The sequence below is a fragment of the Rhincodon typus genome, chromosome 32, assembly GCF_021869965.1.
Source record: "Rhincodon typus isolate 14 chromosome 32, sRhiTyp1.1, whole genome shotgun sequence".
In the NCBI taxonomy this organism is placed as follows: domain Eukaryota; kingdom Metazoa; phylum Chordata; class Chondrichthyes; order Orectolobiformes; family Rhincodontidae; genus Rhincodon; species Rhincodon typus.
The window spans coordinates 16677433-16702741 of NC_063363.1; the positions used below are offsets into that span (position 1 = coordinate 16677433).

Consider the following 25309-nt stretch of genomic DNA (forward strand, 5'->3'; position numbering starts at 1 on the left):
ACGGCAGTTCTTTACATCTTAAAACACTGATACACATTTCACCATGAACAAAAATTGTCGATCAGGAGCAGGATATAACGAGTAACGTAGCCTTAATGATCAAAGTACAGCTAAGACTTCCTAGTACATTCTACTACTGTCTCTCTGAAGATCAGCAACCTCAACATAGATCATGCACCTAAACAGTGTCCTTCTTAACCCCGAAACGTCAGCCTTCCTGCTCCTCTGGTGCTGCTTGGCCTGCTGTGTTCATCCAGCTCTACACCTTGTTATCTCTCCTTCTTAACCTATATTGCTTAGTAGCTACTCACATGGTAAACATGATCAGTCTTTGATGGGGCAAGTCCTGTCAAATTTGGGGCATTCTCTCAGGGGTGATGGATATAAATTTAGAACTGCTTTCTTGGTATTGCCCTCATCTCTGCTCCCATTAGCTTAATGAATGTAGAATTACAGCGGTTGCACCAGCCATTCATCACTAGATCCAGCTAGACATAAAGCATTGTGAGCCAGCTCTCATCAGCAAGAAACAGCTTACTTTTCAAAGATCATCAAGCTCTGTCTGTTCTATCCTCCACCCTTACCACCAACAAATGCAAGGATTTCAACAATATCAAGGCCCTGATCAAATGCTTGAGCCACTTCTCTCCCTTTCCCTGGACAATCTGTTTGAATGTCTTTTAATGCTGTCCCTTGCCCAAACATGCCTCCCTCTCTAGTTTCTCTCCAACCTTGCTTGAACTCAAGATATCTACTAGTTCTACTTGCTTTTCTCTCAAGCTTATTTGTACAGACCCAGTGACCACTAGAATTTGACTCAGCCCCAGCCATAATAGCTGACATTGTGAATGACTCTCACTCCATGCTTTTTCCTCGCTCCTTTAATTCAACCATCACCACCCTTCCCCTTGAAATCCATCCCTTAACACCTCCACTTCTGCAAACTTCTGGCCAATCTATAATCTCCCTTTTTTCTCCAAAGTTCCTGGATGCTCTAAAGCCTCTGAAGTTTGAGTCTGATTTTCCTGAAGCTCCTCATTTGAATTCCTCCAGTCTGATTTTCACTGTTGCCATATCACTAAAACAGTTCTGACTAGATTACAAATTACATTAATGTTACTGTGACAAAAGGAAACTATGCCTCCTTATTGACCAGGCTGCATACTTGGAAAAGACTGATTACATCTTCCTCCACTGCATCTCTAATGTTTTCCAGCTAGGTAGCTGCTCTCATCTAGTTCCACCCTTACCTACCTAATCATAGCCAGTGAATAGCCATCAATGGATTCTGTTCCAATATAACTATTCCAGAATTCCCCAAGGATCGATAGTTGACCGCACCTGTGCCTCATGTACATGACACCTCTTCGTAACATCATTGAAAAACATAGCATCAGTCTCCATGTGGATAGTGACGAAAAGCAGCTCTATCTTTTGGCCACCTCTTACAATCTCTCTACATTATCCAAAAACACCCAATCATTGACAAACTAACTATGTCAATTTGTTTACAGTATTTAAATCAGCACTTGCAAGCACTCTACACAAGCTCTAGAGTTAACTTCTCTCAGTATAGCTAAAGCAATATCAACAATCACGGTTTGAGAATACACAAATTATTCATATGATTACCAGTACAAGTTTCACCCACCTGTACTGAAGTGACTAAATAATTACAGCACGCTCTGAAGTGACATTTACAAAAATGCTGACACAAATGTAGGATGGCTATTGTTCATCTAATTTCTCACTTGAAACTCAGAATTTATACATATTTTAGAAGACAAGGTCAAACATGCTACACCACACAGTTGCAGCACACCATTTTGACTGCCTACAACAGAAGTCTTTTACTTTCTGTTTAAAACGTTTTTTGATAGCATGGCCCACGCACATTTGATTGAAATGTACGGTGTTTACAGGATCAATAACAATAATAATAATTTGTAATATCAAATACACGTGAACAAGATTCACAAAACCTGAGGATAAGAATTGTAACCACCATATTCACCTTACCTTTGCATTAATCATCTCACCTGCTTGGTTAGAATATTCCACAAACAACACAAAATGGAAAAAAAAATTGTCTCTTATTTAACCGATGTCTATCCTTTCAACATACTTGACAGATTCAGTCACAACAGAATACTTCCAATGCAGGCTTGTGTCAGATACCCAAGTATTTAATATTTGCCATGAATTACAAACTGGTGTAAAACCAGATCACCACAACAGTATAATGCTAAAGAGCTTGTTCCAGTACTTCACTCCAACAGAATTAAAGTTGTCTTCTCCAGAAGTAAAATTGGATTATACAGACATGTACAGGAGTTCTTTTATCTATACAGGACATAATTATGAGCATAAAGACATGATTTGGATGCCAGATTTTGCATTAACTTCTACACAGATGAATGATGACACCAAAGTCAGTCAACATTATACCCCCCCACCACACAGATTGTTGTGAATAAATATTGCATCACTCTTTGTTCAAGGCTGCAAAACATCATTCATGCTTGTTTTCATTTATTCTAGAAGCTCTGAAACCTATGTCTCATGTAGGAAACATGTCTAGTGTCTGGGAGACCAATCTGAAATTATTTATGTTCAAATTGTATCATTGTGAAAACATATAGTTCATATTTGATAGCTATATATTTGAAACCAGTATGGCAGGGGTTAGGCAAGGCTGATGTTAACACAAGCACACTCGTCTGTTTCTGAGAACACTTTTTCCCACCTATTAAGTGATGAAAGCTTTTTATCATTTTCTTAAAGCTAATAATTTCAGAAGCCATAATGGGAAAGGTTAGAGCAAAAAAAACTTGACAATTAAGAAACTAACAACATTATCTGTTAATGTCCTCAGCTCCTTAAGAAGTTCATAATTCTGATAAGTGAAATCAAAGACAACAGGGAAACAGGATTTTTTCAAAAATTGGACTTCTTCCTCATCAACAGAAATTGGGAGTAGTTGGGAGTCTTTAAACAAAAATGGTATAGATTGGCAACTGCCCGTAAATTTTCAGTTTCAAGGCGAATCAGATTGATCTTTTTAAAAGAAGCTTTCATCATTATAATGCTCAAAATAGTTCTCCTGCAGAATAATGTCGAAAATGTCATCAATTTGCTTAAAATAAAGAATCTGCATCTATGCACTCATGTTCACTATATGTTGACATGTATCAGACCAAGATTACATTAGAACTGGGCAACTATCCTATAGCAACAAGTGAATGCTAATTGGCCTTATTCATTTCTGGAAGGAATAAGAAAGAACTGGTCTCTAAGGCAACACAAATCAAGCTGAACAGAACTGTCCAAAATGAGAACTCCCTAAGGCATTAAACTATTGTCAAATGAAATAATATCCTGTTATTTGCCATTCACTTAAGATATGCCAGTTAATAAATTGTATGTACCTAAACGAGAAATAGCATGGATATAACTGACTATAAAGTAAAGCAGTGCATGCATATTAAACACCCTCTTTATTAGCAGAGCAGTCAACTGAAACTAAGATCATGCTAATAGGAATTTCTCAGGATTAGTCTTCTAGATGAAACTAAAGGCTTAAAGGGCCAAAATGTCATTGTTGAAGAATCAAATTCATGCCATTGAATTTCAAAATTCTTACCACTCATTACATAAAAAAACAAATCATTTTCTAAGCCATCAAATAAAGTATTAGGGTGATTGATATTTGCAGATTTAAACCTGGCCTTTAGCAAGATTTGGACAAACCTGCAATTGGACACAGGTGTTAGCAGCTACTGAGGGACAAATATCAAATGCTTGGGAAAACAAGGTGCTGCATGCAAGAATACTCACTAGCTGAATCAAGTGGTGAAAAAGAAGATGGAGGCAGAGTGGCTACAGAAAGAAAAGGCAGTGAGAAATGCATTAACGATAATGATTTTACATTTCAAGTGTCACATGAAATTCTAATACAGGCAGTGATGTGCATGACTGATGTCAACAAGCAACGGCATGAACAGTAACTTAAAGCATGCAATTCAAGAAAATGCAGGTAATCAGATGCAGATTTGAATAGCAATCAGCAAATAAAGAAACAAATATAGTACATCAACAAAACAAAACTAATGTCAAGAGTTAGCTGCACATTTAAGAGGCTGGATTTTATGACTCCTTCTGGGCTTACATTTCCAGGTGCAGTGGAGAGGGGTATACAATTTGCAGTCATGCCTTTGGCCTTGTGGTGCCTGACAACCTGTGATAGGCATGAGGAGCCCTATTAGGAGTCTGTGGGTCAACTTAGATCACTAAATGGATAATTAATTGGGGAGTTAGAATCACCTTTAGGGGTCCCCAAGTCCACTGAAGGTCACCACAAGATTTTCACATCCCTCATTTCTATTTTTCTGCTTCCACCCCATGCTCAGTCTATCCAGGTTTCCCTACACACTCATCACCATCCTTACCCTGGCCAGAGACACACGTCCATGGGGTTGTATGAAGTCTTCAAGATTGCTGCAGTCCTGAAAGTGGCCACATCAAACAGTGGTACTGTTGGGACCTGCTACCTCAATAGTTGGCTGGCGGATTTGGGAAGCGGGAGTGATCGGGAGAGGTGATCCACCTCAAGTCACTTGAGCAGCTATAAAACTGTAGCATGGTGAGCCAACTGAGTCCCAACATTTATGCTAGCAGAGGGGAAACTGCGTCCCCCATCCCCAAAAGTCTGCATGAGCCATATAATGACTTGTACCCAGCTTCTATTCAAGCTGTCATTTCAACTTAGTTAAGATCACTTAGGTTTTAAAACATGTATATTATGAGTGGATCACCAATTCTGAAGCTCAATTATCTCTTTTATTATAGATTTATTTGTTTCAAATTAGCAAATGTCAAAAATGCATTGCTCATGATGGTGCTTGTAGAGAAATTCACAACGAATGGAAACTGTCTTGTCAGAAAAAAAATCAAAATTACACCCAACATTAGGACTTCTTCCACTAAGTCTTAACAAGTAATTGCCAAAAACAGCAATATTAGAGCCAGCAAACGTAAAGTCCTCACTTGCATTTAATCCCCTAAATAAAATTTATTTATTGTGAATTCATCTTTGGAATGGATCTTCAGCTTACGTTTAAAAGCCAAGAGATTCTTGTGCACGAGCTCTTATCCTAAGTTCAATTTGATGTTCTTTATGTCATTCATACAACTTGTGATAAGTCACAACTTAACCTTGTGGATGATGATTGTTTTTATCATGATGACATCGTAGAAGCATACCTGGAAGAACAACTTTGTTGAAAACTGAAGCCAGGAGAAAACCTATCTGTTGATTAGGGAGGAAGCCACACTATTATTTTTAACCACGTTGAATTTAGAAGACTCTACATTTACTGAAGTCTTATTGTCACCACTTACAGAATCTAAGAATTAGCAACAAGGTCCTACATCTAAAACTTTTTTTTTCCCCAGATTCTCTCCTCAAAATTTCAACTTTTACAGTTTCCAAATGATTAAATATTTTATCTTTAATTATAATCAGCATAATGTAATTTACTTCTATTTCCTTAACTCAAACAGATTTTCTGCTCTATTTCAAAGAATTCAAATTAAGCATTTTTACACGTACATATGATGAAACACGTTGAAATTTTGTTGCCTGGAGCCCAGTTTGTACATTTGTAGAGCATGAAAAATACCAGCGATATTAATTTTGCCTTTGTTTCCTTGACAAAACCCTGCAGCAATGAAGAAAATCTGTTTATATGCTTCAAATTTAATTTGCTGCTACTGCAATTTCCCGTTCAATTAAAATACCAGATAGACTCAATTTGCATTCAAATTTTGATTAGGCCACAATAATAATATTCTAATCTACAGTCTTCAACATTGGAGAACTGCAGAAAACATTGCTCAAAGTTATCTAGATTTGCAATAACATGTATATAATGATTTCCAGCATGTGAAATAATGCACTTCAATCAAGGTTTCTAACAAGGTATTCAGTTGGTGCAGCGATAGAACTGAACCAAACTTGGGGCAATTCAGCAGCTATTGGGATATGCTGTGCTCACCATTTGCAACAATTCTATCACCCTTTACTCAAGATTTTCCAACTATTTTCAGGTCAGAGAATTGTGGATACCACTTGGCCTGCTTTTCATTTGCAATGTTAGTGATCAAGGTTTCCCACTTGTGCAGTGCAGTTTGCACCAGAGGTATAGAAAATGAGAGGATATAAACCTTGAACAGGTAAGTAGTCACACGAGAATCTAGAATACAAATTTCAATCTGGTCACATGATTCTACTGGGCTATACTTTCATGGGATGTGGGCATAACTGGCAAGGCCAGCATTGGTTGTCCACTCCCAACTGCTCTTTATTAGAGACTGACTAAACCATTGCAGACCGTTGTGAAGATTCAACCCCATTACTGTGGATTTGGAGCCACATACACGAATGCTGGTAAGGGTGGCAGCATTCCTTCCATAAATGACATTATTGAGTCGGATGGGTTTTCTTTTTTTTAAAAAAAATGGTGGCCAGCATTGCTACTATTCCAGCTTTGATTAATTGAAGTCAAGTTCATCCACATCACAAAAGCAGGAGCCTAAGCCCCTGGATTACTATTTCATTGACATTACCAGCATACCACCGCTTCCCCACTAAATGACAACACAGTAAAGCAGTATGATTGTTAGAATACCAGACAAGCAATCCAATGCTAGTGAGTTCAAATCCAAAACTATGTCAATTTGTGGACTGGTATCAGAAAGAACAAAGTCGCCCAATTATTGCCTAACCCTAAATAGTGCACTAATTAGTTTCAGAGTCTAGAACCACCAACGCATACCAAATCTTGCCAACAAATGATGTCAGCGCCATCCTACATGTATGATACAAGGTAATAGCTCATGAGCACCTTTACGAAACATGTTCTCAGAATAGTCTCTGGCTTTGACTAATATTCCAGAAATGCATGTTTAAATCCTAGCACAGCAATTAGGGAATCTAAATTACTGAAATAAAATTTGAAATACCTCTTATGGTTCAATAATGTCTTTTAGAGAAGGAACTCTACAATCTTACTTTGTCTAACTTATTTGTGACATCAGACTCTCTGCAATATATCCTCTAAACAGCCATCGCACTATCACCTTCTCATGAGCAATCAGAGGTGGTTAACAAATAACAGCTCTACCACCAATGTGCAATGTACCACATCCCATGATTAATATAAAAACAAGTTAGAGACAGGTAATTCTTAGAATTACCCACATTCTAAGAAGTGAAATGTTAATTGTATTTTTTCTGATAATGGAAAACTAGAATAAGGTTGAACTGAGTTCTGAGGAAGGGTCACCAGACCCGAAACGTTAACTCTGTTTTCTCCTCCACAGATGCTGCCAGACCTGCTGAGCTTTTCCAGCAACTTTGTTTTTGTTCCTGATTTACAGCATCCGCAATTCTTGTGTTTTTTAAATATCTGCAGTGTTTTCTGTCCTCGGTTGTTAGCTATTCCTCATCATCTAAAATTGAAAGTAAATCACATCATAAACGCCCTGATAACATTTTTTTTTATGCTCAATGGAATCAATATCTTACTTTGGACCTATGCTGAATGTGTATCCAGACTATGGAATATATCATCTGATGTGCTAACTGTATCCTCCTATTCAAGATATTTTCTAAGCAAACTGCTCAGAGATGTTATTACACATCTTTAGAGAGGTGGGGCTTGAACCTTTACCTCTTGGTTCAGAGGTAGGGGCACTACCACTACATCATTAGTGCCCTAAAATATTTGACCTGACATTTTCTCCTTCCACATTACATAGTTCATTAGAGTCAGTGGGATTACATAATGTCTAAACCCAAGTAAGGTGAAATTACGTAGCTATTTCCAACCAGAGATGTTAATGACACAGCTTGAACACATGCCTCCTGGACCAGAGTTAGAGACATTACCAATGTGCCTCAAGAGCCCAGATGTGTCTTCTCAATCTTTGAACAAAATTTTCTTTTTTTACTTTTGCTTTGGCTTTCCCGTGCAGGTTTGGGACCTTGCATTCTGTTATGGGTATCACAAAAACACTCCAGGAAATGCTGGTCTCTTTCATTCACATAAACATTTTCTCTTAAGTGCTCAGCAATTGTCCCCAAAATGAGCTTCCAATAACAGGGAAGTATGGACGTCTGGTGAATAACACTGCTTGTTAGTTGGTCTACGCTCATGTTAGATGCTGCAATCTACCAAACTGTACGGTACATTCAGGAACCACTTGGCAAAACGTTTAAGTTGAGTATCCAATCTGTTTTGTGGCACAAACATTCCATTGTAAACTAACAGAAGAGGGAGGAGATTTTGTCTGAAAAACAGCAGGTCAGTGACTGAAGCATGCACTGGGTTGCTTAAATATCAACATTTAGATTCTCAGATGGTTACAGTGTTTTAAGAACCATTTTGAGGCAAACCTGAGTGGAATTTGTGCATGCTCAGTCTATTCATTCCTGATGCGCAAATCTAACCAGTTGTCCTTCAAGGGATTATTAGAGATCACATGCAGAAAAAGGGCCCAGGAAACTCCCAATTTTTTTTTCTTAAATAAAGGGTCAAGAGCAGGAATGTTTTCCTAGAGCTACCAAGAAACTCTGTTCAAGCATCAAGACCTTGGTAGGATTATCTCCCTTCTGCAAACTTGATCTACCAGCCACCCTGCACCACTGACTCCTCTCCTACCGACATCAATGTGCTGCAATGGGACCTCTGCAGACAACAATTCCAGTATAATTTCCTCAAACATACTACAAAATTAACCATGTATGCAAGAGTTATCACAATTAATTTCATTCTTTACTGACATGAAACAGCAAGAACAGACCTGGAAAATAAAATATTATTCAACCACACAATTGTAACTGGAAGAGGTATTACAGGGTGAAAAAGTTAAGACAGTCATTAAATATGAAATATAGTGTAAAATAGAAGCAATTAAATAAAACAACACAAAACATCTGGTGCATGATTCCATCTGCTTTTAAAATGTTCGCAGTTCCAAGTTAATTTATACATGTTTGCTGTTATTGGAAAACCTTTGGAGTTTAAGCTGACTGGTATTTGATTGATACCATCCTGACAAAACTGAACTGAACAGAACTGTTTGCCATTTCATTCCATTGGCATCCACACAAAATGACTGCAATTACATATCTTCCAAGTTTGTACAGATAGGCAGCAAAACAAATCACCCTAGGATTGAATTACAAAGCTGCGTAATTAAAATGATGGGTTTTATAGGTATTTGCTTTATCTATTGCTCTATATTGTTTCAAACTGGGTTTCAATCACAAAATATCTTTGCTTATTTATCTTTGGAACCTGCAGCAAGTTTCCATCATGAATATTGCAATGTTAGCCAAATGTAGAGGGTACCACATAAGATGAATATCCCCAGTCACTGGGTGCAGCTGAGGTATAGGCAGCAAAATAATTTGGTCATTTCTAAAGTGTGGCTGAGGTTCACTTCATACAGATGGAAAGGTTTCTTTTAAAGCAAATGTATAGAATTTTCCCAGCTATTCTGCTTTGTTTACAGACAGCACTCAGTGTTTCATGGTAGAGAAGCACTTTTGTATGGAGTGTTGAAGGTGCCGCGAGAACAAAGCCCATTCATATTCTAGCACCAACAGTGAATGAGGAACTGTACATCATGCTCAGGGCTTCTGATGCAAAGACATCTGCCTCTATTCCAAACATCTGAATGTAACTTTATCCAACAAACCTATTATTTTGCTATCTGTTTTGAATTGTTTGTGACTTCCACTTGAACAGCCTCTACAGATATCAATTTAACTTTCCTCCATCAATAACACCACAGCAGGGGTGCAAAGAGCAAATCTTCAGTTTCACCCTCTTGAGACAAGCACTCTTTGAGCTTACCATTGCTACTTTGAATTATACAATCCTTAGAACAGCTTTTGCTGAAAGCTGGTTTCTCTAACAAGTAAATTAGCAACTGATTGGCAGACAGATCAGACTGCACACCTTTTACATATCAATGTATTTTGATATCTTGCAAATATAGATGTTAAAAAAAACTAATATTGCTTCTGAAGTTTCTTGCAAGATGTTCAGACAAATGGGTACATTTAAGAAATGTTCTGAATTTGTAGGAAGTGGAAATGGCTTTAAATTCAACATAAAATGACCTGATTATCACACAAGAAGAAACGCCATCATATTACTTAATGTGTGATCAGTTGTGCATTACTGGCTATAATAATAGGGAGGATTCTGGGCAAGTTATGGCCTACGAGAGATCATCATGATTAAATTGACCTGTCAAACGGTTCCCACAAACTAGTCAATTAAATACTACACATCCAATAGTTAATTAACTTATTCTAAAATGCAGTGGCTTGAAAAATACCACTCTCTAGTATTGAACCCAACAGTCATCGAATGCTGACAGCACAGGAGGTGGCCAATGGGTCCAGCATTTCTGTACTAGCCCTCTGAAGAAGCAATTTATCTATTGGCACTCCCTTGCCTTTTCCCCATAGTCCTACAAAATTCCCCTGTTCAGATAATGAGGGAATTCCCTTTGGAAAGCCTTAACTGGCCTTTCTCCACACGATCACATAGTCCATTCCAGATTCAAAGCGTTTTTGGAATTTTTAAAAAATCGTCTCACCATTGTTTTTTTTTTAAGCCAATCACCAATCTCCTCTGGTTCTCAATCCTTCTATACATCTGAACAAGTTTTCTCTATTGTGTTCATTTTGAATATCTCTGTCAAAACTCCTTTCAACATTCTCTTCAAAGAAACCAGTTGCAATTTCTCCAAGCCTTCTATGCGATTGAAATTTTTCATCCCAAAACCACCTTGTGAATCTTTACTTTGTGCTCATAAATGCCTTCACATCTTCCCTTAAGTCTAAAATGACAGTAGGTAATGTTAATCTACTTAAAGTATTTCTTCATTAAATATACGCAGTTGTTGGGCAAGAAAGTCTAATTTTTTTGTTTTGTACAAATCTAATCTAGTTTCTAGCTGGCATTAAACTGAAATCTACAGTTTAAATTCTGTAGTAGCCTGCCTTAAGTAGGGATTTTTATGGGTACCAATGAAAGAACAGCTTAACTGAAAACCAGCAGAAAAAAAGCTGGATCCTCATTAAATGTGTCAGATAGGCCAATGCGTTAGGAGCATATAAAACTAGCAAGCTTAGCGTGATCCAGCACTTGAGTGCAACTTACATTTAAGTGCCAGAGCTTAGTGTTTCAGGGAGTGAAGTGAGGAAGGGAAAGGAATGTTTTGTTGCTTTTGCATAAATGTTTTCAGCCTCCAGGAACTGACCCTTTCCTGGCCACAAGAGAGGCAGCTCATTGGAGGTGTTTCAGAAGAAATTTGCAAGACTAATATCCAAAATGGTGGGTTGTCTTATGAGGAAAGGTTGGATAGGATAGGCTTGTATCTGCTGGAGCTTAACAAAGTGTCAGATGACTTGTTTGAAATATATATGACCCTAAAGGATCTTGATGGGGTAGATGTGGAGAGAATGTTTTCTCTCATAGGAAAATCTAGAATGTGGGTCACTGTTTAAAAATAAGGAGCCACTCATTTACAAAGATTTGGCAAAGTTTTTTGCTCTGAGAGTAGTGAGCCTTTGAAACTTTTTCTAAAGGTAGTGGAAGCAAAGTCCTTGAACATTTTTCAGGCTGAGATAGACAGATTCTTGTTAAGCAACAAGTACAGGCCCCAATCTAGTCAACCTTTCCTCATAAGACAGTCCCCCTCTATATCTGGTATCAGTCTAGTGAACCTTCTCTGGAAAGCCTTCAATGTGTTTAATATATTTACATCTTTCCTTCGATAATGAGAGCAAAGCTACTCACTGTATTCCAGCTGTGGTCTGACTAGTGCCTTGTATCCTTTCCCTGTCCTTTTTTAATCCACTCCTGGGACACAGGCGTTGCTGGCAGGCCAGCATTTATTACCTGCCCCAAGTTGCTCTTGAGAAGATTGTGGTGAGCTTGCTTCTTGAACTGCTGCAGTCCACTTGCTGTAGCTTGGCCGAGAGTGCCCTTAGGGAGGGAATTCCAGGATTTTGACCCAGCAACAATGAAGGTGTGGCAATATAGTTCCAAGACAGGATGGTGAGTGATTTGGAGGGGAAGTTGCAGTGGCGACGTGCCAATGTATCTGCTACCCTTGTCCTACCAGATAGAAGTGGTTCTGGGTTTGGAAGGTGCTTTCGAAGAATCTTTGGTGAATTTCTGCAGTGCATCTTATAGGCAGTACACATTGCTGCCACTGAGTGTTGGTGGTGGAGGGAATGGATGCTTGTGGGTACAGTGCCAATCAAGAAGGCAGCTTTGTCTTGGATGGTGTCAAGCTTCCTGAGTGTTGTTGGAGTTGCAATCATCCAGACAAGTGAGGAATATTCCACCACATTCCTAAACTTGTGCCTTGTAGATGGTGTAGACTTTGCTTTTTGAATTACTCACTGCAATATTCCTAGCCTCTGAACTGCTCTTGTAGTCACTGTTTTTATGGTGAGTCCAGTTGCATTTTTGATCAATAGTAACTCCCAGGGTGTTGATAGTGGAGGATTCAGTGATGGTAACACCACTGAACATCAAAGGGCAGTGCTTAAATGGTCTCTTATTGATGAAGGTCATTACCTGGAATTTGTCTGGTGTGAACGTTATATGCCACTTGTCAATCCAAACCTGTTGCATTTGCAACAAGGTGTAGAGCTGGATGAACACAGCAGGCCAAGTAGCATCAGAGGAGCAGGAAAACTGACGTGTCGGGCCTAGACCCTTCTTCAGAAACGGGGGAGGGGAAGGGGATTCTGAAATAAATAGGGAGAGAGGGGGAGGCGGATAGAAAATGGATAAAGGAGAAGATAGGTTTCCACAAAGCGGGCCCCAAGCCTCCGCTTGGTTTCCCTGATGTAGAGGAGGCCACATCGGGAACAGCGGATACAGTATACCACATTAGCAGATGTGCAGGTGAACAGCTGCTTGATGTGGAAGGTCTTCTTGGGGCCTGGGATGGGGGTGAGGGGGCAGGTGTAGGAGCAGGTGTAGCACTTCCTGCGGTTGCAGGGAAAAGTGCCAGGTGTGGTGGGGCTGGTGGGGAGTTTGGGGCGGACAAGGGAGTCCCGGAGAGAGTGGTCCCTCCAGAAAGCAGGTAAGTGTGGGGAGGGAAAAATGTCTTTGGTGGTGGGGTCGGATTGCAGATGGCGGAAGTATCGGAGAATGATGCGTTAGATCCAGAGGTTGGTGGGGTGGTACGTGAGGATGAGGGGGATTCTGTTTTGGTTGTTATTGCGGGGAGGGGGTGTAAGGGATGAGTTGCGGGAAATGCTGGAGACACGGTCGAGGGCGTTCTCGACAACTGAGGGGGGAGGTTGCGGTCCTTGAAAAACGAGGACATCTGAGATGTTCGGGAGCGGAATGCCTCTTCCTGGGAGCAGATGCGGCGGAGGCGAAGGAATTGAGAATAGGGGATGGCGTTTTTGCCGGAAGGTGGGTGGGAGGTGTATTCTAGGCGCCGCTTCGTGCTCCCACGAGGAGCTCGAACAGTTCAATCACTTCACCAACACCTTCCACCCCAACCTTAAGTTCACCTGGACCATCTCTGATACCTCTCTCTCCTTCCTGGACCTCTCTGTTTCCATCTCTGGCAACCACCTGGAAACCGATATCCATTTCAAGCCCACCGACTCCCACAGCTACCTAGAATACACCTCCTCCCACCCACCTTCCTGCAAAAACGCCATCCCCTATTCCCAATTCCTTCACCTCCGCCGCATCTGCTCCTAGGATGAGGCATTCCACTCCCGAACATCTCAGATGTCCTCGTTTTTCAAGGACCGCAACCTCCCCCCCTCAGTGGTCGAGAACGCCCTCGACCGTGTCTCCAGCATTTCCCGCAACTCATCCCTTACACCCCCTCCCCGCACTAACAACCAAAACAGAATCCCCCTCGTCCTCACGTACCACCCCACCAACCTCCGGATCCAACGCATCATCCTCTGACATTTCCACCATCTGCAATCCGACCCCACCACCAAAGACATTTTTCCCTCCCCACCCTTATCTGCTTTCTGGAGGGACCACTCTCTCCATGACTCCCTTGTCCGCTCCACACTCCCTCCAGCCCCACCACACCCGACACTTTTCCCTGCAACCGCAGGAAGTGCTACACCTGCCCCTACACCTCCCCCCTCATCCCCATCCCAGGCCCCAAGAAGACTTTCCACATCAAGCAGATGTTCACCTGCACATCTGCTAATATAGTATACTGTATCTGCTGTTCCAGATGTGGCCTCCTCTACATCGGGGAAACCAAGCAGAGGCTTGGGGACCGCTTTGTGCAACATCTACGCAACAAACAACTGCACCTCCCAGTCGCGAACCATTTCAACTGCCCCTCCCATTCCTTAGACAACATGCCCATCCTGGGCCTCCTGCAATGCCACAACGATTCCATCCGAAGGTTGCAGGAGCAGCACCTCATATTTCGCTTATGATCTCTGCAGCCCAATGGTATCAATGTGGACTTCACAAGCTTCAAAATCTCCCCTCCCCCAACCGCATCCCAAAACCCGCCCAGCTTGTCCCTGCCTCCCTAACCTATCCTTCCTCCCACCTATCCCCTCCTCTCACCTCGAGCCCCACCCGCATCTCCTACCTACCAACCTCATCCCGCCCCCTTGACCTGTCCGTCCTCCCTGGACTGACCTATCCCCTCCCTAACTCCCCACCTACACTCACCTTTACTGGCTCCATCCCCGCCTCTTTGACCTGTCTGTCTCTTCTCCACCTATCTTCTCCTTTATCCATCTTCTATCCACCTCCCTCTCTCTCCCTATTTATTTCAGAACCCCCTTCCCCTCCCCCATTTCTGAAGAAGGGTCTAGGCCCGACACGTCAGCTTTCCTACTCCTCTGATGCTGCTTGGCCTACTGTGTTCATCCAGCTCGACACCTTGTTATCTCAGATTCTCCAGCATCTGCAGTTCCTACTATCTCTGTTGCATTTGCACATGGGCTGCTTCAGCATCTGAGTCGTCACAAAGTCACTGAAGATTGTTGGGCCTAGGATACTACCCTGAGGAACTTCTCTGGAGATGTCTTAGAGCTCAGATGACTGACCGACAACCACACCATCTTCCATTGTGCCCTACATGACTCTGCTGGTTGGAGTTTGCCACCTGATGCCCATTGATTCCAGTTTTGCTAGGGTTCCTTGATGTCACGCTTGGATCAAATGTGAAACCTTACTCTCTCTGTTTTCCTAATGCTTTCCCTCTCTCCCAAGGTCACTTCCCCACAACCTCACCCTTCAATCCCTGCTTTGCCCCTTGTCCTCTAATCCTGCTTGACCTACACAGTGGACTTGAAATAAAAACACAGAGTACTACAGAGACACAGCAGGTTTGGCCAGCACTTGCAGAAAAAGGTGATATTGAGACCTTAAAGGAAGTCATGCATTCCAAAATGTTTCCTCTTCTCCTTCCACACACCTTACCATATTTTCCTCCCCCTTTCTGTTTTATTTCACTTTCCCAGCCTTTTGTTTTCATTAATCTGGATTTGATCCTGGTCTCCCCATGGCAAGGGGGATCAATGGTTAATATAAAGCTTTGCGAGTATCCACCGGGGTATTGAAACTGCACTTTTATAGAAGCCAACAAATGCACTTTAATTGAAAAAAAAGCAGCCCAAGAAATATCTGCTGTTTGCTTCTGACGTTGAGATAAGCTGCAGAACAGACAAGCAGCTGCCAATCTAGAGAAGCTGTCAATGTCAACAATTAGTAGCTATCGGATTTGATAATCATTTCAGTTTATCGCCATAGGGGCTTCCTATGCAACAGCTATAAAAGCAAAGTTAGTGACTAAACACTGCAATTCTGCAGACCTTTGAGTCCCCGAGAACAATGAAAATCAGTCAGCAAGCACGGGTAATCAAAACTGTGGGGTTTCACATCAAAGTTTCAAAAGCACAATTGCTGGTATTTGACTTCACTGATTCTGCTTTCTGTCCGAATTGTTACATACTGTCCTAATCCTGCCACTGCTTTTGCAGCATGATGGCTGAAATGGCATTCTGCTCTTTGCACCATATGTCAAATGTACTGCAGGCCAAATGGAAGGAAGCATTTTGTTAAATGCTTTGATTATTTCCATTTCTTTCCTAAATTATTACTATTATTCAAAGCTTGTCTAGCATTTTGTTGTGACTAGAGGCAATTTACAGCTAACACAACAAGGATCAGCACTCCAAGTGGATACAGAGCTTGTGAAATCTACTGAACCAAAATGCATCTTGTGCTAATTTTCAGCAAAGCTTTCCTCCATACCAACATCAAAATCAGACCCACTACAAACCACTGAAAATGATGTATTCAATTACCATTTTGATGTTTACCAATGTAAATAAGGGTAGTGAATTTAGAATTAAATGAACCAGACACTACATAATTCTTATTAACCATAAATCACAGTCTCTGTTGTCTGAGATGTTTATAATGTAATGAGATAGCAAATTACACTTTAAAAGAAGTTAAGAAATATTCACAGCATATTTATCTTGGAAACATAATTCAGTTACACTGACAGATGGGAGGTGATGGCCTACTGGTATTATCGCTGGACTGTTAATCCAGAAACAGGTAATGTTCTGGGGACTCAGGGTTTGAATCCCATCATGGCAGATGATGGAACTTGAATTCAATAGAAACAAAATCTGGTATTAGAAATCCAATAATGACCACGAAACCAGCGCCAATTTTCGGAAAAACTCATCTGGTTCACTAATGCCCTTTAGGGAAAGAAATTGTCATCCTTACCTGGTCTGGCCTACACGTGACTCCAGACCCAGCAATGTGGTTGACTCTTAACTGCCCTATGGGCAATTAGGGATGGGCAATAAATGCTGGTCTAGCCAGGGGTATCCACATGTCCTGAACAAGTAAAGGAGATAATGGACGTTTGTGCCCATGACAGTATTTAACCTATTTTGACAGTGGCAGGACACAAGAGTGGATGCAGTTTCTAATAATTTAGCATTTATATTTTATTTGATTACAGATTAGAATTAAAATATTTAGCACTTGAACACAGTGTTCCAATTTTCAATCATAGTTCTACAAATGCAAAACTACTTACAAACTACTATTTTATAGTTTATGTTGGGCATACAAAAAGTAGTTAAACAGACCTTGAGTTAGAAGTGATCTCCCTGCTCTGTCCATTTATAGAATGCTTTCACTTCGCATTGCACATATAAAGTATTTATAACTTGCCATATTGTTTGTGCATCAGAATATAACTATCAGAAAATTGCAAAGAAGAATATTTATCTTTTGAAAAAACACCTACACATTTTACAATTTGTACCTGAGGTAGACATATCACCTTCTTAAATTTGCTTTGACGATGTAAATCAAGACAAAAAAGCCACAGAAATCTCGAAAATATGGGCTCATCCTACAGAACAGAAGTATATTACCGGGAAGAAATCTAGTTTTCTGCAGCACGATGCAGATTTGCAATGATTCTCTCGTTCTCTGGTTTTACTTAGCTGGTGTCTAATATTAAAGTTAGATTAGGAATTGGTTAAAATTAGTCCTTTGTGTTCCACTACTACTCTGCATAATCAACAACATTGCTACCCAAGATCAGTAAAACAAAATAGTAAACTTTTCATTGCAGGCCTTAGTCAGGAGCAGACTCTCCATTAATGAAAAAAAGCATTGATACAGTGTACATTTTCTTTGTAAAAACATGCAAGATTGACAGTTAAGTGTATAAATTAGGTTACTGGCAAGTCATGTCAGAAGAATCAAGGTGTTTGCTTGCCAAATAAAAAGCTGGTACAAGAAAGCAGGTATGCATCGCTATCATTTGATTTGATGTCACAAACCTACATTTTTACAGGGGTGTTCCCTTGCCGCCTGTTACAACTTTGAAGTCAAGATGGACAAGTGAGGGGGAAAAAAATCCATCCTTTTTTGTCACTGTGCTAATCACTCATATTGGCTGAAATGAAAATAAAATGCTTCAATTGCAGTAGAATACTGAAGATATCTTTCGTGTTAAGTTGCGATTTGTGGGCCATCAAAACAATGGCAAAAATCTAAGGTCAGACTGCTCTGTTGATACATAGATCAATAATTGCATTGGAATTGATCTTTATAAAGGTTGATGCTGTCAGGTGTGATGTCTGCCAAAGCTACAAATATTAAAACGTTCAAACATAACTGATATGCCCTATTAATTTAAAACAAAAAAAAAACAAACGACTGTGCATGCTGGAAATCATAAGCAAAAACAGAAATATCTGGAAAAATTCAGCAGGTCTAGCAGCATCTGTGGGGAGAAAGCAGAGTTAACATTTTGGGTCCAGTGAACCTTCTACAGAACTGCACAGAACTACAGAACTGAGTTCTGAAAAAGGGTCACTGGACCCGAAACAAACTCTGTTTTCTCTCCACAGATGCTGCCAGATCTGCTGAGTTTTCCCAGTAATTTCTGCTTATTTTGCAGTTTTGGCAACTGATCAATGGACAATAAAATGGTCACTTGTGATTTTGACAAAATTAAAAGGAGGGTTCTTTTTGGTGCAAAGACTTACAGTAAGAAAAATATAGCAGCAAATTAAAATCAGTAACAGTCAATTATAAAATTAAACAGTTTTCAAGACAATTATTGTTGCATCTGTGCATACTTTTGGTGATGACATGTCAAATGATTGATACACTAGAATTTTGTTAATATTTTTCAGACTACCCTTTTATCCTTAAGCCAGGCATAGGCAAAAAGACAAGCAGGTGACTATCTGCCTGGCAGCACTTCATGCTATTATGTAACTAGCCTCAATGATGTGCATATAATTAGCCCATATCTTTTTAATGTTCGTGCTCCGAGGGAACACAGCCCACATGGTAGGTTGATCTGAGGAAGGAATGTCACCATCTGAACAATGGCCTAAGAATGAACTTGCTCTAAGAATTGGCATGCCTGCCTATTGTGCCACTCAGTCTCATGATAAAGCATTGCACTGGCTAAAAACATCACAAGGCTAAACCTTAATCATGAACAGACAGAGAGACAGGATTTATGGATGAACTTACTTGGCTGACCAGTGAATACTGCTTCCATTGCAATGGACACAGATGACAATAAGAGGAATGGAAAGAAAAAGAAAAGACATGAAGTGGGATGAAATATAAATAATTCAGAACAAAAGAATGAGGTTTTAAAGATAGAAATGAAACAGAGTTTACTCCAATATTTGTGGGGCCAGCAGTGATTAGAACAAGCAGATTTACTCTTCATTATCAAAATCAAATGCTGACATTTCCAGCTCTGGAAGTATTAATGGTGGTAATAAATTGAGGAATATATACTTTAGTGTTTAATTAAATATAACGTTTAAATAAGACTCAGTGTAGTTCTACATGATGAACTGCGGCAGTATTGGAAACTAACATTATAGCAACTGCCTTCTTCTCACTAGTTACTTAGTCCATGTGTTTTACTGTGGTTAACAGAGGACAGGTGAGAGCATTTCATTTCACAGGTCTCAGGTATCTGCAGCATGCAGGTATCACAAGAACAGAAGATTACCAATGAAATTGAAACCTATTACATTATCCTTCACTAATTTTGCCAATGTCGAGTTGATGATCAAATTAATTTCATAGATTTCTTTAAACTTGCTTTGTAACCATCACATAATTAGATAATTAAATAATATATACATAATAAATAGGGAGTTTGGACCATCAGTGTTGCATTACTGGGTTTATATCACCATCTGCTTCCATGCTGGTAAATTATGAGATTTTCAGGTCCATAAAATATACCAATTAAACAATTAATGCTGCAGTCGTATCACTGGAATGTACAACTCATTTCTTGCCTTTTTTTTTGAAGTGTTTGAAGAAAGTACTTCCAGGAATTAGCTAAGAAGATGCAAGCATTGTTTGAAACCAGGTTTACTATTTCTGATGTTCGAAACAAAAGAAACACCGAAATTAGTTCTTCTGTTCACTATTTCTACTATGCAATTACTGCCGGTTAATTAATACTTCCTTTGAGTGTTTACATGCATTTGTCAAACAAATTAAACAGAGTTTTCAATATAAAAAGAAAATGGAATTTTCAAGTTTGCTTTAAATGAGGATTTACATGTTGAATGTATTATAATAATAAAAATATTAATTATGCTGCAGTAAATGTGAATGCCAGTTTTCCCTGTACGATCCAATTTTAAAAGAATGCATCTGGTTGCATCAATGTAACACTCCATTTATACCTTGAAAATTTACATTTCTATGAGTGAAACCAACATTAGCTATTAAAACAAAGTCAATTTGGCAAAATATTTTATATCAGGAAGAAAAGCCCTTCAACTCCTTTCTCAATACGGATTATAAACCAAAATCCCAAAAGGAAAATGGCCCTGACTTCAGCTAACCACTTTTCTCAAGCAGCTAAGTCGAAGTTTGAAGTTTCCCAATCAATAAAATTCGAAGTATTTATGACTCAGCAAATATCTTATTTGTACAAGTAATATGAACATTGAACAAAAAAAATGTTGTATTTGTTCCAATGGTTGTAAGGCCTCAATCTTCACTCTGTCCTGATCTCTTAAGGGAAAAAAAAGAGCTAACACTTTAAATATGAAAACCTTGTGCTGATTCGTCTGTAAACAATGCAGGAAAGACTGACAATCAGATATTAGCAACATGATTTAAGTGAATACATTCTGATTGAAATAGTAGCAACATTCTGAGTTATATTTGATTTTACACGGCAACAGCATCTCATTCCGGAGGATCAATTCTATCTCAGAGTAATAGAGTCATAGAGATGTACAGCACAGAAACAGACCCATAGTTCCTGAAAATATTTTTCCATGAGTAATGATAAAGCTAATGAGTCTACAGGTTTAATTCGCATTTTCTTATTGATTCAAAGCAACTCTGCAATGAGCAGTTTAAACTGTGTGATGAAAGAACCGTCATGTACTTACGAACTGGCTCTGTCTTGAACTCAGCGATCTGGCTGGCATCACCGATTCCCTTTCCATTGATAGCAGATAATCGCAGATTATACATGGTTTCTGGTGTTAGTCCACTCACCGTAATCACATTGTCTGAAGCTAGGACTGTCAAATAGTAAATGCAATTATGTGTCAGAAATGAACTGATCATGTACAATCACATTGCCTCGAACCACCACATTTATTAAAAAATGTTTTTTGAGAATTGATGAATGGCCATAATAAAGGCATACAAGTAGACAACTGTTGTATTTTGCTTGCGTGCTGGACAAAGGAAATGTTGTGTAGAAAGATTAAAAACAAAACTGAGTTTGTGAAACACTTTGAGTTATCCTGAATGCACAAAATGCAAGTGTGTGTTTTCTGTCTATATGTCTTGATCCATTCTCAATTTCAATGTGGAACATAGTCTTCATTTTATTTGGTTTGTATATGTATTGAAAACCAAGTATAATTAAACATTTTCCTGATCTTGTCAGTACATAAGGTCAATATTTCAAACTACACAATACTAAAGTGCTGTTAATAATGCATTCATGAAGTTGTTTCATTGCATTAGGTGAAACAAATTTACTCAAACTTATATGATGAAGAATTCGTAATGTTTGAATAATGTTTGGATTGTATGTTTTAGTTCAAGTATCAAAGTGCGTGTTTGGCAAAAAAATTTATAAACTATGAATCTTAGTAATGCAGTGCTGCTAATGATATTTCAAATTGAGAATATTACATGTTTATATTGGCAGAAAAATAAACTTTTTGAGCAATACCAAGGGAAACACAAAGCAGCTGTGAAAATTATAATCAAATCTTGAAGAAAGAATTCATTTTCCTTTGTTTGTTTGAGATACTAATCTTTTATTGCACATCTCCTGTGTTCAAACAAGCAAATTGTTTTCATCTTGACTACTGTATCTTTTATGATTAAACATCTTACCAATCCCTCAAGTCTCCCAATGGATGCTTTATTGTGTTGGCAGGGAGCAACAAAAATGGATTTGAGTAACATGCCCTTGACACTGTGGTCCTCAAGAGTGTTATGCACATATAAAGAGTGCTCTGCCCTTTTATCTGACCATGACATTGTCTTAAAAAGGAGTCAAGTTTAGAAATTAGAAGTAATGCAACCTTGGTGTCACATCTTGTTCATTATTTACTCTAGTGTAGTCACTAATGAGCAACATTATATTTGACTGGAAAATACTTTTTCGATCTAAAGACAAAATTACTTCAAATCAGATTGTTAACAATTCAAAAGATCCTTCAAAATTACATTTAGGATAATTGGTTTGACTTTGCTTATTGTGCTTGAAATATTTACAGAGTGCATGAAGTAGGGAGAATTTTATGTTGTCTGGTGACACCATAAAGAGAAAATGTGCAAAAACCAAAGGAATTTTAAATGCTGGAAAAGTTCAGCAGGTCTGGCAGCATCTGTGAAGAGAAATCTGAGGTAACGTTTCAGGTCCAGTGACCCTTCCTTAGAACCCCTCAATTCTGAGGAAGGGTCACCAGACCTGACATGTTAACTCTGATTTCTCTGCACAGATGCTGCCAGACCTGCGAACAGAAAATGTGCGTTCTCTTCAGGAAGATTCAGGACGTACTGTCCATGATGCGTCATTTATTAAAGTAGTGTTTAAGAATGAGAATGATGAAAAGGTCTGTTCTTCAACCAAAACTTTTGTTCATCAACCAGGCTTCTCTGTATGGAGATATCAAATAGCAGACTTAGGAATTGGTATGTTTGGCTATTAAAATATACAACTTTGTGAAAAAGCCCCTCTACAAAACATTCAGATATATTCTGTTCAGCAATTCAATCTTATTCTAACCTGTATGGGAAAAGTCTTTAACGTTTATTGCCAGAGATACAAACTAACATTGCATTTCCTCAGTGATTTTGATGATATTTGCTGATACTAGCTTCCTCCATATTAAATCTTTTGAAACCTTGTTACCTTTATTGAACATGTACTTTCTTCATTTAGCAACAGAAATTGTACTGAATAAGTCCCATTTGCCAAAAAAGAATGCAATGAGTTGAAAAGAACACTCAAAACAAGTCATAAAACTGTTGTAGACAATTAAACACCAGCCTTGGTTGAAGTACATTTTCAACCTATGTACCTTGTGTAAATGTTGATGTGAAATAATCAAAATAACCAAACCTATACTTTCATTGTGAAGCTCTGCATTTTAAGCATTATAATGGAGGTGTCACTGATTGTTCTAGGTCAATGATAAAACAACAGTCTGCATACAAAAAGCACACTAATTAGGAAAGCTACACTTTGCATTAAAATGCTGTATAATGAAGATTTTCTGGACTGGGCTTCTATCTCTCGACTTTCCTAGGACTATTTTGTTCCCTTTATGGTTTGTGACTGCCGAAAAGGATTGCTCCTTCAAAACTCTCTAGGAATAGGACGTCAGATACAGTTATGTCCAATTAGTTAACCGTCTCAATTACTCCTGTATTTTTCATCAGTGATAGGCTGTGCATTTTCTTGCAAATCCTTAAAAAAAATTAAAGATCAAGTGTCCTCATTTTGGAGTCAAAATCAGCCCTCTTCAATATTTACACCATCTTTCTGTTTAATCATTTATTTTCCAATGTCTCATAATGCAGTAATAATTGTGTATGTATTGAGAGAATACCATGTCTATACTTTTAAATTTATTCACATATGTGTGTAGGCTGAGCAGATGAAGTTTATAAATTACATCTTTTTTTAAAAAGAAGTGTTAACAGGCTGTGCGCAAATGATTCAGAATGTGTCATTTAGCACTTCTCACTTGTGAAGGTCAATAGCTCATTTGTGACACCTTGTGAACTCATAACCCCTGCTCACCAACATTCTATAATGATAGTAAAACAGACTGGCTTAAATGTCTCAATATATGCGGTACCAAACCTAAAATCTTGCATTCTAATACAATGCATCACTATAATTTGCCAATCAGCAGATAAATTGCGGTTCCTCCAAATATTGAATTTCTCCAGGTAGCAAACGAGATCAGAGTCAAGAAGAAAGCAGATCTGATGTCTGGTCTGCACTGAGCTCACCAATCACAACTACATTCAGTGTCATTCTTCTCAAGGTCATGAGGGAAACATTCGCCCAGTGTTCTTGTACATTCTCCAGTAAATCACTTATGACATGCATGCATTTGTCTTGGCTCTGATATTCCCTAAACTGGAATAGGCTTCCAATACAGTGCTAATTGGTTCACAGATGAATAACCTCATGTCCAAAAAACCCACATCTATTGAGGAGAAAGGAAGCAGCTTGTGGGTGAAGAGGATTCAAAGTTCCAACCCCTGCTAGACAAGTAGTGATCCTTGGGAATATCCAAAAAGAGAAATGGGCAGCCAGGAAGACAGCATGTGACCAGGAAGGAGGGGTAGCAGTCATCAGGATTGGGAAGACTGAATAATGGGGACTCGGATCTGGATGGATGTGGAGTGCTAACTTATGCCAACTTCATTGAATTACTTCCTCGGTGCACGGGAGGCATGAGCCCCAGGGACTGCAGGAGAGACTGCAAATGCTGCTAATCACAGAGGCCACACTCCACAGGCTCATGTGATCATGTGGCAGCACTTAGAGCACACATGAGCAGAAGGCAAGTTTGCACCATCATGTACAACTCAATAACAGAGATGCAGTCAATGGAATGGCTTGAATCTCTGGGGAAGTTACCCCTCCAATGGTTCTTTCTAGGGTGATGCTGGGTCTGGGCTGGGGCTCTGTGGTGGGCTGTGGGTTGCTGATAGAGAGAGAGTTGTATAGAGAGAAAGCTGGAGTGAACGAGCACGAGAGCAAAAGAGACAGAACATGTGGGAGAGTAGAAAGAGTTGGAGGGAGAAAGTGAGAGAGGGAGAGAGAGTGCGAGTGTTGGAAAAAGAGTGAGTGTTGGGGGGGCGAGCGAGCGAGCGAGACATAATCTTGGAGAAGATAGAGAGCGCACGAGAGAGAGGGCGCGAGAGAGAGGGGGTGCGAAAGGGAGCGTGCGAGAAAGACAGGCGTGCGCGAGAGAGAGAGAGGGCACGAGAGACAGAGAGCGCGAGACAGCGAGAGAGGGCGAGAGAGGGAGAGAGGGCGTGAGACAGAGAGAGAGAGGGCATGAGACAGAGGGCGCGAAAGAGAGAGAGGGCACGAAAGAGAGAGAGGGCGCGAAAGAGAGTGGGGGAGCGAAAGAGAGTGGGGGAGCGAAAGAGAGTGGGGG

The 25309-nt window shown here is 39.6% G+C and overlaps 1 protein-coding gene across 7 annotated transcripts in view; it reads right to left on the reverse strand.

Annotated features, from left to right (window-relative positions):
- The window catches only part of ncam1a (neural cell adhesion molecule 1a), a 489661-nt gene that overhangs the window by 74460 nt on the left and 389892 nt on the right, over window positions 1-25309 (reverse strand). For 4 of the 7 annotated variants that reach the window (XM_048615409.1, XM_048615406.1, XM_048615407.1 and 1 more), the window contains one exon: window positions 21047-21181. In XM_048615409.1, coding sequence (XP_048471366.1) covers window positions 21047-21181 — 135 coding nt within the window. Of the gene's footprint in view, window positions 1-18417; window positions 18421-21046; window positions 21182-25309 lie in introns of all 7 variants that reach the window. The other 3 variants (XM_048615408.1, XM_048615405.1, XM_048615403.1) reach the window with 1 other exon arrangement.